We start from the raw sequence: 17,873 nt of genomic DNA, 5'->3' as shown, positions 1-17,873 counted from the left end.
GCTGGGCTTCTGCTCCACACCAAGCCCTGGAGACAAAGCCAAGCCTGAGTGCCACTGGGTCTGCACTGCAGGAGAGAGACCCAAAACAAACAAGTAAGGTGAAGTTAAGTGCTATAAAAAGCAGTAAAGCAGTGCAGGAGGAGGGGGCTGTTGCACACAGGGGGTCAGGAAGGCCTCTCTGAGAAGAAGACTGTGGGTGAAGGAGGTGAGGAGAGGCAAGCAGCCCAGGCAGAGGAACTGCATGTGCAAAGGCCCTGAGGCAGAAGGGGCGAGCATGCCAGAAGAACAGCAAACCAGGGGAAGAGAAGAAGCCGGAGAACCTTGAGGGGCCATCGCCGCCCTCCAAGACACAGTGGGGCTCAGGCAAGGGGTGGACCGTGGTGCTGGTGAGAAGGGTTAGACTTTGAGTATGTATGAAGGTAGGATACGTGGTGGATTAAATCCAGGGTACGCGACAAAGAGGTCACGTTTGCCTGCCGGGCTTTGGCCGGAGAAGCTGGAAGAATGAAGTTGCCCTTGGCTGAGATGAAAGACTGCAGGGGAGGGGGTGGGAGAGCAGTGCAGAGGTGAGAGTGGAGATCAAAGTTGGCCTGGCCCTGTTGAATTCCAGAGACCTTTTCAACATCTGCGGTTGGTGTCGGGCCACTGGTTGGCTGTGTGAGGCTGGGGCTCAGATGGTAAGTCGGGGCTGGTTGAGGTCCCCACAGGAGGAAGCAAGAGGGCTGGCCACATGCTGAGCCCTGGGCCTGCGGCTGCAGGGCTGAGGAGAGGAGGGGACCAGAGGAGCAGTGGTGGGGGGCAGGGAGAGAAAGCAGAAGAACGTGTGGAGATCAAGACGGAGCAGCGAGTGGATTTGGTCTGGAGGCTTGGCTCATCCCCCCCACCTCCACCCCCCTGCCTTCAGGCTGGGAGGGATGGCCATGAAGTCCTATGGTGATTGTTGAGCAAACAGACCAGGATCTGGTCATGCAGTCGGCAAAGATGGTCAAGGCCAGGCTGTCGGGAAGGAGTCTAGGCTTCACCTGCACACCTGCTTCACTCTTCCAGGAGGGGCTTAGCCTTTTTTTTTTTTAAATAAATTTATTTATTTATTTGTTTGTTTTTATTTTTGGCTGTGTTGGGTCTTCGTTGCTGTGTGCAGGCTTTCTCTAGTTGTGGTGAGCGGGGGCTACTCTTTGTTGCGGCTCAGGGGCTCCTCACTGTCATGACTTCTCTTGCTGTGGAGCACGGGCTGTAGGCATGCAGCCTTCGTAGTTGTGGCGCGTGGACTCAGTAGTTGTGGCTCACGGGCTCTAGAGCACAGGCTCAGTAGTTGTGGCGCATGGGCTTAGTTGCTCCGCGGCATGTGAGATCTTCCCGGGCCAGGGCTCGAACCCGTGTCCCCTGCATCGGCAGGCAGATTCTTAACCACTGCGCCACCAGGGAAGCCCGAGGGGCTTAGCTTTTGAACACTGTCTTGGTCTGCTCAGGCTGCCGTAACAGAACACTGCAGACCAGGCAGCTTAAACAAAAGACATTTATTTATTTCTCACGGGCTGGATGTCCGAGATCAGGGTGCAGGTATTGTCAGTTTCTGGTGAGGACTCACTTCCTGGCTGGCAGATGGCCGGCCACTTCTCTCCTGTGCTCACCTGGCCCTTCCTCTGTGCTGTGTGTGGACAGAGGAGAGGGAGCTTTCTGGTCTTTTCTTGTAAGGTCACTAACCCCATCGTGGGGGCCCCACCCTCATGACCTCATCAAACCCTGATCACCTCCCAAAGGTACCTCTTAACACCATCCCATTGGGGCTTAGGGCTTCAAGATAGGAATTCTAGGGGGAACAAAATTCAGGCCTTAGGACACACTCAAGGCCACTTAGAAGGACCGTGCCCCTTCCCTCCGCAGGTTCAAGTCCCACTATCACTCATAGCTCTTTCTTTAGGCCTTGTGTCCCCATCCAGACACTGAGGGGGTTGGAGGGGAGGTCTCTGGGACCCTTGCTCTCTGGGGCAGCCAGTGGGCCTATGTGCTCCTTTGGCCCAGCACTGGGAGGCTGCACCCTAAAAACAACGCCACCGTTTATCAAATCCAAAGGGCCTCTGGCCCTAGAACACACGATTGATTTAATGACAAGTTCTTAGGAAAACCATGCATTGATTGTACAATGCAGCCAAATGCAGAAACAGTCAAACGAGGGGATGGGGTTGTGTCTGAGAACGGTAAAAACTTACGAGGATTAGCCAGGCCCTGCTTCCCTGCTGAAGCCCGGCGCCCCCTCCTCGGCACCCTCCTCAAGTCTGCTCCTCCTCCCTGCTGGAGAGCCACCTGCATTTCGGGGCGCTGAGACACACCCCAGCAATTGTATGTGCTGCCAGTGGGGCGGCACGTATCACAGATAATTCTCAGATTTGTGAGATGCACTCTGAGTTCGAAGGGATTGAAATGTCGGGAAGTTTTGCATCTTAGAGCCGATGAAATGAGATATTGCTATTCCTGTTTTACAGAGGGGAAAACTGAGGCTCGGAGAGCCGAGTGCCGTGGTTAAGCATGCATGGAACGTATGTGGCAGAGGGACTCTCAAACCCGGGTGCCCCCAACACCTGGAGGGCCCATTCTGACGCCGGAGACAAAGGCAGAACCCCCTTCCCAGCCCTGAGTCTCCTCCCTGGTCATCATCCTGGTAATGCCAGCTGGCGTCCGGCTGAATGGACATGAGCCCTGGAGGGCAGGGCCAGCTGTCCCTCCTCTGAGCGCCCCCCCAGATGGGGGAAGTTCTGCACGAGGGTGAGGGAAGAAGGGGGCAGACAAACTCCACCTGCAGCCCCAACCCCAGAGCGGGCGCCGCCTTCCACACCCCTTCAGCCGGCGTTTGGTGTTGGGCTCAGCTGGTTAAGGACACCAGCCGTTCTCCGGAAGACTTACAAGGAGGATTATTCCTGAGTGCTTGCCACGTGCCGGGGATGGAGCCTGGTGGGAACAGGCTCTCCTCTGTGTCCTCACAATGACACGGTAAAGAGGGCAGTGACTGGGCTTCCCTGGTGGCGCAGTGGTTGAGAGTCTGCCTGCAGGGGACACGGGTTCGAGCCCTGGTCTGGGAAGATCCCACATGTCGCGGAGCAACTGGGCCCGTGAGCCACGGTTACTGAGCCTGCACGTCTGGAGCCTCTGCTCCGCAACAAGAGAGGCCGCGATGGTGAGAGGCCCGCGCACCGCGATGAAGAGTGGTCCCCACTTGCCGCAACTAGAGAAAGCCCTCGCACAGAAACGAAGACCCAACACAGCCATAAATAAATAAATAAAAGAACGTGAATTTCTTTTAAAAAAAAGAGGGCAGTGACGGTAGTCACGGAGGCTTGGGGGCCGGTGTCCCTGCCACACCCCCAGGAAGAAGTAGAGCAGGACTTAGGACGTGGGCTCCTAGCATAATTAAATGCCCACGTTACCACCTGGATGGACACGGCCCCTGGAAAGGCCCCTACAGGAGAGCAGCAGGCAGGGGTGGGGCGCAGGGAGCTCCCGAGGGAGGGCCAGGGGTGCAGGGTGTGTGTGTGTGTGTGTGTGTGTGTGTGTGTGTGTGTGATTCTGCCCTTTCCCCTCAGCCTGCCGTCAAGTTTTGCAAACGCCACCCTTGCTCTCAGCTGTGCTCACGGGGTGTCAGAGAGGAGACTTCGCTTGGGGCAAAGGGGACACTGGTTGGGGGACAAATGCAGAGGAGCAGCTTGGCATTTGATGGCTGGCATAGGGTGGGTGGATAAGACCAGGGACGGGGGACAAATGTGGGACTTGCAGCCCCTCTGGGACCTCGCTGCTGAAGGGAAGCCAGCGAGCGTGGGATGGGACTCCCTGACCGCTTGTTGAGCACTTGACCGACAGCCTTGTCCCCCAGCTGCAGGCCAACCTGACCCCGGGGCCCCAGCTCTCTCTGGAAGGCCAGTGTGCTCGCCTCCTGCCCGGTGGGAGCCAGACGCCCCGGGCACGGGAAGGCACCATCCCAAAGGCTGCGGCGTGTTGCTGCAGGTGTGCGGCCATCACCCCCAACCGCTCCCGTGGCCTTCATCTGTATGTTATAGAGAGGCTGTTATGGCTGCGCAGGGCAAAGCATCAAAGGGACTCGTAAAGCTCGTCTGATGATTTGGGGTTTAAATCGCTGGAGGTGAGTTTTGGGCATTTTATGCAGGAGGGAACAGCTGAGCGGGGAAGCTGAAGGAGACAGATCCCAGGAAAATTCCATGAGGGGTTTAACGGAGAAATAATCATTTTCTATGAAAGATAATGACTTCTCTGGAGGCTGGTATAAGATTTATTGGCCCAAGAGGTTACAGGGATTGGAGCCAAGGTGAGACCTTGGAGGGAGTAATCTTGAAATTGAAGTCTTGCCCCAGGTCAATATATCTGAGTGCCACAGCCCTCGGCTCCGCACGCATGATGTTGGCTGAGATTAAATGCATCCAACACCTTCGGTGGACGTACTTCCTCCTCTGGCCGGTCATTTTATAGCCCCATGCTCCCTGGATCCAGCTGTCACAGGAAGGCGAGGCCAGGGTTTTCATGAGTCCCCCTTGACCAGACTCCCTTCAAGGGCGAGGGGCCATGGGCTGAAAAATGACTCCAGGGGCACAACAGCCTGCTGGGCACCCCGGGAGGCCCTCTGTCCAGCTGCAGGCGTGGCCACACGTCATGCAGAGCCGTCAGCCCCAGCCCATAGTGACCAGACCCGAGACTATCGAATTTGAGGCAAATCTGCAGGGTTTCAATGTGGGAGATTTATGACCATGCCAGACGTGTGTGTGTAAAATACATAATTCCTCTCACATGGCCTCGTAAAGCCAAAAGGGTCAGCAATAAATAGAAAAAAATTAAAAATTACAGGCTAATTTGTCAGAAAACTAATAGGAAATCAATAAGAAAGCTGTAGTTCAAAATTTGTTTTGAAATTGTGTACTTGGAGAATGAACACACATTTTCCCCCATGGACCCAAACTTCTTCTGTTCTCTAAGGTGGGCTTGGGAATATCGGGGGGGAAATCAACATGAACTCTCGTAGCTGGTGCTTTCCGGGACCGTGACCCTGTTCTCGGTGAGTTGGAGGTATGACGGAGGCTGGGCTGGTGAGCTGGTCCACCCAGATCTGAGAGTCTGCCCCAGAGGCTGGAGCCTGGTGAAGGGCTGTAGGGGGCTCCTGCCTTCACGCAGGGACCCTGCAGTATTCTATGGGGTCTGAGAGGCAGCCCCTGGGAGCTTTGCCAGACCAACTTTGGAGATGCCGCCCACTCAAAACTACAAGCGTATGAAAGTCTGGGTCTCCCCAGGGTCCATAAACGTAGTTAAGTGAATGAGTTCCTCTCCTAAAGCTGGGTCAGCAGCAGGACATTTTAAGCCAACACACCGTTTGCTTGATTCCTTGTCAAGCAGGTATTTTCCAATTAGAGAATTGTAGATGGAGGATGGATGGATGATAGATATAGTTGATATAGGTAGACGACTGATAGATGACATAAATGATAGATGATAGATAACTAAATAGATGATAGATGAGTGATCGTTGATATAGATGACAGACAGGCAGAGAGATTGCTGTAGGACATTGGAAGTAACTTTCAAGAGATCCAAGCACAGCATAAGTGAGCCCCATCTCAAGAAATCCTAACCACATCAGAAGTTAGAAGCAGATCTGAAGCTGCTTCCGTTTATAAAAGAACTGATTGTTGGGCTCACTGAAAAGCCACTTTTCCAAGTGCACAGATGATACAACCCAGGTCAAAAATATTGAAAATACTGAAATGAGAGACCCCCATCAGGACAAGTATGTTGAGAAGATACTGCATTGGTTTCTAGTGAATTCCCTGGAGCACAAGCTCAGATGTGCTCTCACGTTAGAACCAACACACACACTACCCAGCTTTCTGCTCATCCTGGGGAAGGCGGGGCACAGGCCCCCACTGTGGCCGCAGACAACACTCAGGGAACTGGCAGACAGGATACCAGGGCCGGCCACTGTCCGAGTCTGTGCCCGGCCTACTGAGGGCCCCGTCCCCAAGGGCCTGCACCCAGTGGTCTCGCCTTGTCCTCCCAGCTCAGCCTCTCCCCACTTCCTTCCTACAGGAAATCATCTTTATGCTTGAATCAACATTAATTTCCTGGACGCCTGCCCGAGTCTCGTGCTGAGAGAGGCAGGCACTCTTGTCAGGGGACACCTGGAGGCCCATGTGGCCCGAGGGACGTCCCTATAGGAGCACCTCGCGCAGGGGCCCACGTGCCGAAGCCCTTGGAACCCTCCGGGGCCTTGCTGCGTCGCAGAGGGCTCATTCGATGGCCAGCTGGGCGACGGGCTTTTGTTTCTTCCACGAGGCGTCCTGAGCACCCTCGGGGAGGCCGGGGCCCACCCACCCCCAGAGGACGGGCCGGAGGGCTGGCTGGCCACAGGTGAAGTGACCTTCTGCCCCTGAGCTGCCACCTCCTCTGATCTGCACACAGAGGACACACACTGATCTCCCAGTCCCAAGTTATTGGCTGGACACCATGGAGGCACCAGGCCCTTGGCCTTCATAAGTCAGAAGCAGGCAAACATCTCCATGGATGGTTTCCCAATGAGGCAAAGCTGAGGTGCGTGTCAGTGCAGGCGTGACCCCAGACTCAGCACCTGGCCTCCCCGACCCACCACAGCCTCTCTCTTGGCCTTTGCTGAGGCCCACGGCACCCTGTCCTGGCACATGACCTCCAAGTTCATCCGTGGGAGCTGCTCCTTGCCCGGCTCCTTGGGACCGTCTCCCTCAAGTCCGTGACCTCTGCGCCTTTCTTGGCCAACCAGCTCCGGACGCACCTGCACATCCTTTTACCTTAATCTCTCTGGGTCAGAGCCAATTTGCTGTTGATGTCCAATCGATGGGCCTGTATCAGATGGCCATCCGCAGGTGACTGCTCTGCATGGTGGCCCTGCCCAGGGCAAGCCCAGGCTTCCTGAAGCCGCCCCCCCCCCACCAATGCTCACACGTGCACACTGCCTCACACGCAATCACGACAACATCACAGACATCTGTGTCACCAGAGCACCCACCCCCCGTCTTCTCAGAAGTCCTGTCTTGCCCACGACTGCCCAGTGGCCGCTGTGTGAGCCCAGGCGACACAACTGGCACCTGCTGGCCCCTCCGCTGCCAGGCTGCCTGGCGGGGCCGCCTCTGAGAGCTCGGCCAGCGTGTCGCACAGGATCCTTCTGGTGAGCTGGGTGGAGACCAGATCCACCACCTCGGCTCTCTCCACACCCGGGAGGTCAGCGCGGAGGCCTGAGCCCAAACCCGGAGCTGGGTCCCCCCACCCAGAGCCAGACAGCCCTGGGTCCCCAGCTGCCAGACTGTCCCCAGCCACACAGGCCACTCTGGATAGGATTGGGGGCTGTGCTGACAGCCTTGGGAGCCCCCCCGGGGCATCACCTGTGCTCCCACACAAGGGGGACCCTAGCCAGCTGAGCGGTTCAGACCACCGGCCACCCATGGCCTGGTTCCTCCCAACAGAAGTGGATTCACCCAATTCGTCCCCAAGGCTTCTGCCCTGTCCGGCCACCCCCAGGCAGAACCCCGACTCCTGGGGCCCCGGGGACAGTGGCTCAGGCAGACCCTCCTCAGACAAGGAGGGCAGCTCTCCCGTGATGATAGGGGCGTCTTCCCCTGGGGTGCCCCACGAGCCCCCAGGACACTCGGCATCTTCCGGCGGGGAAGGGAAGTCTTCTGAGTGGGCCCTGGCAGGGCTGGCCTCACCGTCTGCTGGGAGGATGGGAAGCGGAGGAGGGAGGCGGGTGTCCCAGTGGGTGGGGGACGGGAGGTCAGCTCTGCCGTAGGACAGCACCTCACGGACGGGGGACAGGATCTCAGTCAAGACGCCTCTGGCCAAGGGAGGGCAGGCTTCCTCCAGGACAAAGGGGGCTCTGCTCTCCCCACACCCAGGTGCCCGGCTCTCGGCTGTCAGGGCTGCCGGCCCACCGGGGGCCCCAGGAGGAGCCCGTGGGCTCCCCGGGACCTCAGGCTCAGATGGGGCCTGTAGGGGTTTCCCGTCAGTGGACGGACTCGGGCGGGCACCCCAGGGCCCCTCCGGGCAGCCAGCTGAGGCCAGTGGAGGCCCCGTCTCTCCTCTTTGGCCGAACTCTGCCCCTTCAGAGGCCAAGGTCCCCGAAGGAAAGGAAAGGGACGAGTGTAAGTCACCAGAGGAAGAGGTTTGGGATGGGAATGTCGGGTTGGCAGCCTCTGGGGACCTCCCTTTGGCTTTTCCTGCGTTTGATCCACTAGTCGGGCTCCCACTGGTTCCAGAATCTTTCTGCCCCTCCCCTGGGCCCAAGAAGGGAGGCAGGACAAGGGGCCCCCCAGCGTGTTCCAGGTGGGATGAGCCCCCTGTGGGCAAGCAGCACCCTGGGGCTAGTCCAGCACCGGCACCAGGCTCCCTCAGGCCCTCCGGGTCCCAGACCTCGCTGGATGCTTCGGACAGCTCTGAGCCCGACCGCGGAGACGGGGTGTTGGGGAGCCCCCCTGCTGGCTCCGGGCCGCCCGCCCCAGCGCAGGAGCCCCGCAGGGAAAGGGCCCCGCTGCCCTTCAGCCCCTCCCAGGTCTCCGGCCCTCCGCCCCAGTGGAACCCCCAGGAGCCTCCAGCAGAGAGCCCCCCAGACCGGCTGAGGTCTGCGCCCGGGGTGTCCCCGGCTTCCCCATCCGACAAGGAGACGGAGCTCTCGGAAAGCTGGACCAGGATGGCGGATGCTTTCTGAAACTCCTGGAGGGAGGGACAGGACGGGCTGCTCCCTGAGCAGGGGGTGGGGGACCGTGCCGAAGACCCCGAAGTCCCCGAGCAAGTGCTGGGACCAGACTCAGACTCGGAGCCCAGGTCCAAGGGTTCCGTGAGCTGGGCCAGGGGGCTGCCCTCGTGCTGGGCGGGGGGTGCCACCACCTTGGCTGCTGCAGCTGCTGCAGAGAGAGGAGAGTTCAGGGATGATGTCACCACCTTCTACACTGAGGACATCCCCCCAACACTGGGAAGGGCAGGGCCCACACCTCACAGCCCCTAGACCAGTGGATTAAAACCAAAAAACCCGGCAGAGGCAGAGTGTCCAAACAGTGGGGAGGCGGGGGCTGTAGGAGCAGGCTGGCTCCGACTGAGAAGCTGGTCCCCTTACGTGGGGACTGGTCCTCATGCAAGGGGCAGGGGCATCACCTGGAGAGGCGGTCAGCTGGGCAGCTTTCTGGTGGGAGGAAGGGGCACGGGGGTCCTCCTGCCAACTGGTCTCTACCCTGCAAGCACATCATGACGTCCTGGGGGGTCCCCAGGAGGGAGCCCCGTCTTCCAGCCTCCTCCCCTGGGCCCAGAGTCTCCGCAGGGGGCCTTCAGCTACCGCAGATGCTTGAAAAACCTGCCTGCCAGCCGTCTGCCCCCAGAGGGAGGTGACCTTCAGAGGCCAGGGCTCCCTGAGTGGGACCTGTCTTCAGGGGGGCTCTGACCTCAGTCCCCACTGGGTCAGGTAGCTGAGGAGTCACCATCTGAGAGACTCAGAGGCAGTGCTCCCTGGAGGGACCCCTCATGCTGCCCCCGCCCAGGATCTTGGGCCGATTCATCAGGTGGCATCTTTGTTTCCAAAGTGGGGGGTCAGATTCGAGAGGACGTGGGCGTGGGCTGGGGTGCACGGTGGGCCTAGCCCAGCACGAGGGGCACCAGCAGGGAGTGAGGGTCTCTCGGCAAGAGGGCAGGATGTTCTGGCCAAACCGTCTCCAGGCCCCAGGGCCCCACCAGCCCGAGCAGCCCGCCAGGCCTCACACCTCTGCTCCCCTGAGCAGCTTTCCACGGTGACGGGCTCCTCCACGGGGCTGCTGGCAAAGCCCAACCCCAGTTCCGACCCAGCTCGGCTCCCGCTGCCTTCAACCACCTGCTGGAAACACGTTGGAGAAATGCCATGGTCAGGGTGTGGCCCCCTCTGCTGGACATCAGTCCGTGTCCCGTAGCTGTGGACACAGCCCCTGTGCTCTTGTGACCACGGTAAGGAACACAGGCCGACCCCCAAAGAGGGCCACGGAGACCCCCACTCATCAGACACCGCTCCTCCCAGTGAACTCCAAAGACCTGTCAACGGACAGATCCAGCTGGAAAGGGTCAACACTTTCACCTGATGGATGAGGCGACAACACGCCCCCCCCTCACCCGAAGGCACATGGGAGGGCCCAGCAGAGCAAGGCCAGGCCCCCACCAGCCTGCGGTGAGCGCAGGGCCAAGCCTAGACTCACACTGGCTTCCCGGGGGCTAAGGGGACCCCCTGCGCTTGGTGAGTGTCGGCTCTGGCCCTGGAAGTTTGATGCTCGGCTTCCTGTAGGAGCCCGGGTCTTCTCCCCTGCTGGCTGGAGGCTGGGCTTGGTCTGGGGGTCTCCTAGGAGGCACAGAGGCTGTCAGCGCCGACAGGCGCAGGACGCAGAGGACACGGGGTCCCGGAATTCTGAAGCCACGGGAAAACAGCCTTAAAGTTCAAAACAGCCACAACATCTGCTTGTATTTGGTTAGAGTGAGGACAGAAAAACACGTGGTTACCTGCTCCTAAAATTACCCTCTTGTTGGATAGTTACGGATGTGAGGACCCAGGAAAAGCTTTAGAAACATTTAAAATGTAGGGCCCTCTTTATGTTAGTTTTTCTGGTGTGTTCTTGGGCAGGTCTGTGGGCCGGGGGGCCAGCCTGACAACAGTCCACAGCCCGGCCGGCTGTTCCGAGCAGTCGTGCCCACTGGGAGCAGTAGCGCCCGGTCTGGGTGGCCTCACCCGCCCACAGCCCGCCCACACTGTCTGAAAATGTTGGCCGAGGTGTGCTCGGGTGGCCCTCCTGCAGGGCCCTGTGCGCTCAGACACAGGGACAGAGAGGCCGGGGTCGCCCCCATCACGCAGCTCGGGCCAGGCCCACCAGGACGCAGGTCTGTCTGACCCTGAGCCTGATGCTGCCGCGAGCTGCCGGGGCCCACCGAGGGGGTGGCGTCTGTCCTCGGCTGCCACTGCTGCTGCCCTGCCTGGTTACCTTGGCCCATGTGGCCGTGGCTCTCTGCCAGCGGGCCTCCAGCGTCAGGCCGGCCGCTGCCCACGGGTGTGTCCTCTCCCCACGCCAGCCTCGGAGGCTGCAGGTGACCGTCCTCAGCCGAAGCTGCCCAGGGGGGTGTCCTGTCCTCCTGCTCGGTGAGTAGGCTGCAAGGCAGTGTGGGGTGGTGGTAACTGCCCACCCAGGCTGCACTGCCCCCACCCCCGGGTGACCAGCCCTGACCAGAACGTTCCACAAGTGGAACAACACGTCACATCCAGGGGACAGCTGCGGTCGGAGGCCGAGCAGTCAGCACAGGGGCGAAGGAAGATGGGTCCCGGCCCCTCCCTGCCCGGCCACTTCCCAAGCAGGGCCCACATCCCCAAATGGGGCCACTGCTGGGGTGTCAAGGCGCGGGCATGTCACGGGGCATGGTGGGAGGGAGACTCCATCTGTGCCCCAGCACAGGGCAGGGCAGACCCCGGCCCCCTTAGGACTTCTGCTTGGAGCCCGACCGCTGGCCCGAGGGCCAGCACCGCGTGTGCCTGCTGGTCCCACCTGAGCTCTGGGCGCACGGACGGGCAGCAAGAAACCACCCCGTCACAGCCTCAAGGAGGGGGCTGGGGAGCAGGGCTGCCAGGTCTCCTGATTCCTCCTGGATTTAAGGTCATGCCCCCAGGGAGGCCTGTTCTAGAACATTCCGCAGCTCTCTCAGGTGCAGCTGGGCGTTCCTTCTGTTCCTTTTCTCCCCAGGCACATGCCGCAACTGGACACAGCTCGCTGCTCTCCCCAGGGTGGCCCTGAGCGTCCCCCCTGGGATTCACACTCATGTCAGGTTGTGGACAGGGGAGTGCGGGCTGAGGGCCATCTCAGAGCCGAGAAGCCGTGTCTCGGGCCTTTGAAGGAGGAGACGGCTCAGGGGCTGCAGCTCCAACCTCGCTGGGGCAGGACCTGGTGGGCACCTGTCAGCACCAGTGTGTCCAGATGCAGGGCCTCACCCGGGCCCGCCTGGCCCCCCGGAGCAAGGATGCAGAGGAAGGGAAGGGGCTGTGCCCGGGCCCAGAACCAGGCCGAGGAGAACCGGAATGAGAGGCCCTGCCCCCTGCCCTCTTAAAGGCTTATCACCCCTCCACCAACCCTCCCCCCACACACACGGGCTCTCAGGCCGGGAGCCCAGGGCATCCTGGGGGGCTGGGGAGGGGAGGGGCCCCACAAGCGCTGGTTCATGGATGCACCCTGGCCCGACCCGCTCGGAGCCCCATTGAGCTTCTCTTGAAGGAACGAAAGAACGAAGTACACCCGGTCCTTGTTCCTCCGTGCCACAGGACCTCCCGGGAACATAAAGTCACCCTCTCGTGGTGGGTTCCAGGTGCTCTGAAGCCTCTTGGTAAATGCACAGTTCTTCTCTCCTGACTTGCATCACTGGTGTGATGAGAAGAGCACAGGAGCCGGGTACCCCACGACCTTGACCGCGGGGCGAGCGGCCCTCCCCGCCCAGTGCTACAAACTAACTCTCGGGTACCAAGAGGGTCCAGTCAATCCAGGGAAGCCTTTCAGAGATTCCTGGGGTGGGCGATCAATAGCAACGTGAATTGTAGATCAATGCATGGAGGCACTCTCAGAGGGCGGCAGAGCGGAGCTCGGGCCGGGGGCTGAGTGGGCGATGACCCCCTTTCTTGGGGGAGGCATGAAAACGGGCCCCCCGTGTTGGAAGGGGGCCGCTGGACAGCAGTGGTGCCTCCAAGGGCTGGTGGGGTCCCTGCGAAGGCCAGTCTTGGGGGATGAGCCCCTTTCCAGGATGGGGGCTGCCTTCTGTGTCCTCACCCCCAGGCTGTCGCTTCGGGGTGGGCAGTGCTCGGATTAGAGTCTGGCAGGCGGCCAGCCCTGGGGGACTTTGAAGCTTGCTAGGAGGAAAAAGGGCCTCCCGGGGCCATTTTAATTAAGATGGAAGGGAAGGAGGTGGTGCCGGTGCGGGGTCATCAGGAAACTCTTGATGGCAAAAGCAGCTCCGCTTCCGCCCACACCAGGACCCCCAGCCCCTGCCCCAGATGACTGAGCCTGGGCCGGGCCCCTCTCATTTGCCAGGAGAGGCTCTTCTGCTGCAAACCAGGGCCAGTAGCCCCGAGGCCAGGCCTGCGGGAGAAGGCCAAGCCGTCCCGGCCGGGAAAGCAGCCCATGCCAGTCTCGAAGGGGCGTGCCCAGCAGCTGGGTGGCCACACATGCACCACCCTCTGTCCTCCAGCCAGGCCGGTCTACCTGCTCTGTCGCACTGTGCCCTACAGCAGCCCGGGGATGGTGGCACCCCTGTCCCCATTCAGCAGATGAGGAAACGGGCTCAGAGAGGGGAGGACACACCTGGGCCAGTGGCACAGCTGGGACTGTGCCAGAATCTGCCTGTGCTCCTCCCACTGGGTCAGGGCCGCTCTGGCCTCTGCCCACAGCCCTGAGGGCCGGCCAGCAGAGCCAGGGCCCCCGATGCCCCTGCCCCTCCTCCCCTTGGCAGGGCCAGGTGTGCAGGGCCCAGCAGCTGTGACACAGTGGCCACGCAGCACAGGAAAGGCTTTTAATGGCGAGCACCAGGACCAGGGCTGCCCCCGACCACTCACTGCGGGACTTGCGGGTTCTCGGGGCTCCTCCGGGGGCGGTGGCTGCCAGGGCTGCCAGGTCTGTGCGGTGTCGGGGTGCGCGGGGGGCGCGAGGAGGCCTGGGCGGGCCCCTCCGGCTGCTGGCTTGTCCCAGGGCCCTCCTCCCGAGTGGCCTTGACGTCGGGGCTGGAACTCTATGAGAAACGGCACAGAGCGAGCTGGCCCATCTCCTCTTAGGAAAAGCGGGAGGCAGGCTTCACGGGCAGCAGGCGGGGCAGGGTGGCCGGCGGCACGGTGGACAGCGCACTCCCGAGAGTGGGCACCTGGCTGGAACAGGGGGTCCTTGACTCGCAGGAGCCCCACACCCTGTTGCTAACGGTCCCCGTCAGGTGCAGACACGAGGCCCAGAGCTGGGGGGTCCTTGCCTGCGGACGCCCAGGTCCCTGAGCTGGAGCCGGAAGCGGGGCTGTGGAATCCGGCAGCCCTGGGGCCCCCTCCTGCAGGCTGTCCTGGGGCAGGCAGCACCCCGATCTGGCGGTCATCCGTGCAGGTTAACAGCGCAACTGCTAACCTACCCCAGCTGCTTCACAGAACCCCGCCCACTCCACCCTCCCCCCGCCAGGTGAGACCGTCGGCATCCCTAACTTACAGGACAGATGCTCAGCCTGGGGACAGGCACCCGACCTGCGTCCACACAGCCTCCTTCACGCGACGGCGGCAGGAATGGGCAGCAGGAGCCAGGACGCCCTTGCTGCTCAGGGCTCCCAAGGGGCTGGCCTCTCCGAGGGGCCCAGGCCATGCTCTTTCCTGCCTCGGCCCCCTACCAGTCTGCACGGCCCCCTCCTCCACCACTGCCCCCAGGTGCTGAGTAAAGCCCTGGCCCCGCCCCCGCTCCAGCCTCACCACCCCCCTTCCCCCCGGGCCCCCCACCTCCGGGCCTGGAGCACCTTCCAACCACTGGGGGTCTGGTTCCTCCTCCAGGGCCCGGCCAGGGCCGCCTAGTTCAGGAAACCTGCTTTGCCGCCCCTCCCGCCCTCCCCCTGACCCCTCCAGAGGCCCTTTCCACCCTGGGTCACGGATGTTTTTACAAGGGACTCGCACAGTCCCACAAAGCAGCCGGGTGACAAGCGTTTCCTGGCCAGGGGCCGAGCCCCCAGGCCAGGTAACAGCACCCACCTGAGGCAGCCTGCTCCGGGCCTGAAGCTCCCGCCGCAGGAGGGCCGTGGGCCTCTGCAAGGAGGGGACGTCCTTCTGATGCTGCAGGAGAAGCTTCTTCTCTTGGCGGGAGAACAGGTGGACGTTCCGCAGGTACCGGATCTCCCTCTGAACCCGCCGGAGGAGAAAACGGCAGCATGACCCCCCGGTCCGGCACATGCTGGACGGGGAGGAGTGTCGGGGGGAAAGCCCGGCTCTGGCGCTGTGCGGGGACGCTCCCTGTGCCCCCCAGATGCCCTGCCCTTCTCACCCTGCTCAGCCAGGAGGCCCCACGCACTTTGGCCCTCTCTTGGGTTTGGCCAACAGGAGACTCCGGCAGGAGGGAAGGCAGGTGTTCCCCGGGCGCTCCCAAGCGAGGCTGGCACAGGCTGGCTGCACCCCTGCCCTAACCCCTACAGCCCTCCCTCGCCAGGTGCTGGGCTCTGTCCCTTTGCTAAACCGTCCCTGACTCGCCCCTGCTGTGTCTCTGACGGCACACTCCTCGGCAGAACCTCCCTGCCAGGAGCACGCCCCCCGTGGGAGGTGACAGCCGTCACAGGTCACAGGAGGAAACTGAGGCTCAGCAGGGCTGGGTCCCTCGCCCCAGTGGCCAGGGGCCCAGACTGAGTCCACCAGTGTCTCCTCCTGCAACACAGGACCCCAGGGTCACCACCTCATTTGATAACTGGACCCCTTCTGAGCCCTCTTCGCAGTTCCCTGCCCTCCTCCCATTGCCCCCTCTGCCTGGAACGGCCCACGCCTGCCACCCCACCTCCCCGGTTCACACAGGCCATCTAGGATGGAGGTCAAGTCCACCACCACCCCTCACTTCCCAGCTGAGGGTAAGCAAGGCCAGCCCCAGCCCCAGTTTCTTCATCTGTATAAAGAGGATGACCTCCAGCCTCCACCCCACGGAGTGTCAGGAGACCAAAAGTAAAGGACACCAGTGCAGTGGCCCCTGACCCCATTTTCCAGTTGAGGAAACTGGGCTCAGAGCAGCTGGGAATCCCCTCTGAGGTCAGGCACACGCAGCCCCGTCAGTGCTGGCTGTGCCAGCCCCTCCCGCAGCCCCACGAAACACACACTGCTGCAGATTTCCCATAATGAGGCTTGGAGAGGCCCAGCCGCTGTGCTCACGTTCCCAGCCCCAGTAGGGCAGCGGGACCCCCCTCGGTGTTGGCCCGGGTGGATCCAGCCCTTACCAGCTCCCGCTCAAGGTTGCCGAGGGCCTGGTGCTGCTTCTCCGCCGAGGCCACCAGCGCTGCATAGCTGCCGGTGCTATTCAGATACCTGGGAGAGGAGATGGACTGACTGCTGACCTTGGGTCCAGCAAGCAGGTGTGAAAACCGCAGGCCTGGCGAGGTCTGGCGGTCCAGGTGGACCTGGCATGCCCTCTTCCCACAGCAGGGCACTGGGAGGAAGCGGCCGTGCGTGGGCAGGCGGGGAGCCCCAGGTGGTCTGAGGGCCCCAGCCCAGGCTGTCAGTCTTCCCGCCCCTCACGACCACCTTTGGGCCTGAGAGAGGAAGGGAGGGCAGTGCCTCCCACCCTGGTGCCCCCGCCCAGCCAGAGGATGGGGATGGAGGGGGCAGCCATCATGGAATAGAAGACCCACAGCCTGGCATGATCGTAAACTGCCGGCGATCTTAACCGGAAGGACCTATTCGGAGACCAATACGGGAATATCAAGAAGCTTTAAAATATGCTTTCTCATTGACGACAATTCCACTTCCAGGAATCTACCTTAAGGAAATCGCCTCTGGGATGTTCACATGTCACGACACAAAGTTGGAGACACCCCCGGAGGTCCAGCTATAGGGGCTGGCTAGGGCGATTGTGTTATCTCTAAGAAAACTCAAGTTACAAACAATACGTGCGTCTATTCCCAATGCTGTTTAAATAGACGTGTGCATTTGCATCAACAAGAGCTGTCAAGACAGACTGGAAAATGAGCAGAGATTATTTCAGAGAGGTGGGACTATGGGTGGTTTTACTGTCTCTGTATTCACTTTTCGGTACTTGCCATCTTATCTAACTTTCTGGAAACGCCTATCACCGTACGCAGCAGCCCTTTGCCCCGAGTACCGCGGCGAGGAAGACCGCGGGCGGGGCCGGCGCGGCGCGCATGCGCTCACCCTCGCCGATGCTCCAGCCAGGCCAGCTCGGCGCGCGTCTTCTCTTCGAGCGCCGTCTCGCGCAGGCGCAGCAGCGCGGCCTGGTGCTGCGCGCGCAGCTCCTCTTCCCGCAGGCTCTGCTCCAGCGTCTGGAGCGTGAAGTGGCTGAACCGTGCGGGCGCTGGGCTCTGAGACCTCGTCTGGTTCCACTACGGTGGGGCAGACGACCGGGCCGCGTCACCACCTCTGAGCTTCCAGGCCGCTTGGAGGCCAGTTTCACCGAGTGGGAGCAGCACGCAGCCCAGGGAAGAGGCTGCCGCCTCCAGGGAGCCTTCCCGGACTGGCTGCCTCATTCTTCCCCATGTCGCGCCCCCCTTCCCGGGGCAGGGTACCACCCCGCCTCCCGACTGTTGGCTCCCGAAGGCAGGGCGGGGTTCTCATCGTCTTGGCCCCGCGCCCAAGCCAGGCCCTTGTTTGTGCTCTAGAAGGGTCAGGAAAGGCTGGGCCACCCTCCCTGAAATGTGCAACCAGCACTGCCCCGGCCAGCCCAGCCCGAAACACCTGTTGAAATGCCTGCCCGTCACCTGCCACCGCAGGCGTGAGGAAGGGGCTTGAGCAGATATCAGTTGGAAGGGTGGGTGGTACCCACGGCAGGGAGAGCCCCCCTCAGCCCAGGACCTGCAGTGGAGGCCCCTGGGTGCAGGCTCTAGGAGAGGTGGGCCTCAACGCCTGATGGCCCCAGGCAGCTGAGGGAGGACTGGGTCTGATACCCAGTGCCAGTGCCACCACTGGGTCCCACTTGCGTGCCCCTCCCCCAGGGACCTCTCCTGTACCTGGAGGATGGGGTTGTCGCAAGGGTGGAGCCTGGCCAGGGGCAGCCGGGAGGGGCTCTGGTCTGGTTTCCGTTCCTGCACAGGCTCTGAGGACAGAAAGCAGGCGTGGTCAGGTCACGTAGGGGCTCCAGGGGCCTTTTTTTACAAGA

General features: G+C 61.5%; 1 protein-coding gene across 1 annotated transcript in view; it reads right to left on the bottom strand.

The window, feature by feature from the left end:
- Positions 1-5,992: 5,992 nt before the first annotated feature.
- Positions 5,993-17,873, bottom strand: part of CCDC187 (coiled-coil domain containing 187) — a 45,177-nt gene continuing 33,296 nt past the window's right edge. Inside the window, exons 10-19 of the mRNA XM_082469322.1 lie at positions 17,725-17,810; positions 16,913-17,100; positions 15,982-16,069; positions 14,762-14,908; positions 13,607-13,779; positions 11,004-11,167; positions 10,230-10,369; positions 9,768-9,886; positions 9,169-9,245; positions 5,993-8,921 (exon numbers count right to left, since the gene is read on the bottom strand). Of these exons, the coding sequence (XP_082325448.1) occupies positions 7,045-8,921; positions 9,169-9,245; positions 9,768-9,886; positions 10,230-10,369; positions 11,004-11,167; positions 13,607-13,779; positions 14,762-14,908; positions 15,982-16,069; positions 16,913-17,100; positions 17,725-17,810 (3,059 nt within the window). The 3' untranslated portion in view covers positions 5,993-7,044. The remainder of the gene's footprint in view (positions 8,922-9,168; positions 9,246-9,767; positions 9,887-10,229; positions 10,370-11,003; positions 11,168-13,606; positions 13,780-14,761; positions 14,909-15,981; positions 16,070-16,912; positions 17,101-17,724; positions 17,811-17,873) is intronic.

The sequence above is a fragment of the Balaenoptera physalus genome (assembly GCF_965194825.1).
Source record: "Balaenoptera physalus genome assembly, chromosome: 7".
Taxonomy (NCBI): domain Eukaryota; kingdom Metazoa; phylum Chordata; class Mammalia; order Artiodactyla; family Balaenopteridae; genus Balaenoptera; species Balaenoptera physalus.
Note: the sequence above shows the minus strand (reverse complement) of the source record. Positions and strands in the feature narration are given on the sequence as shown.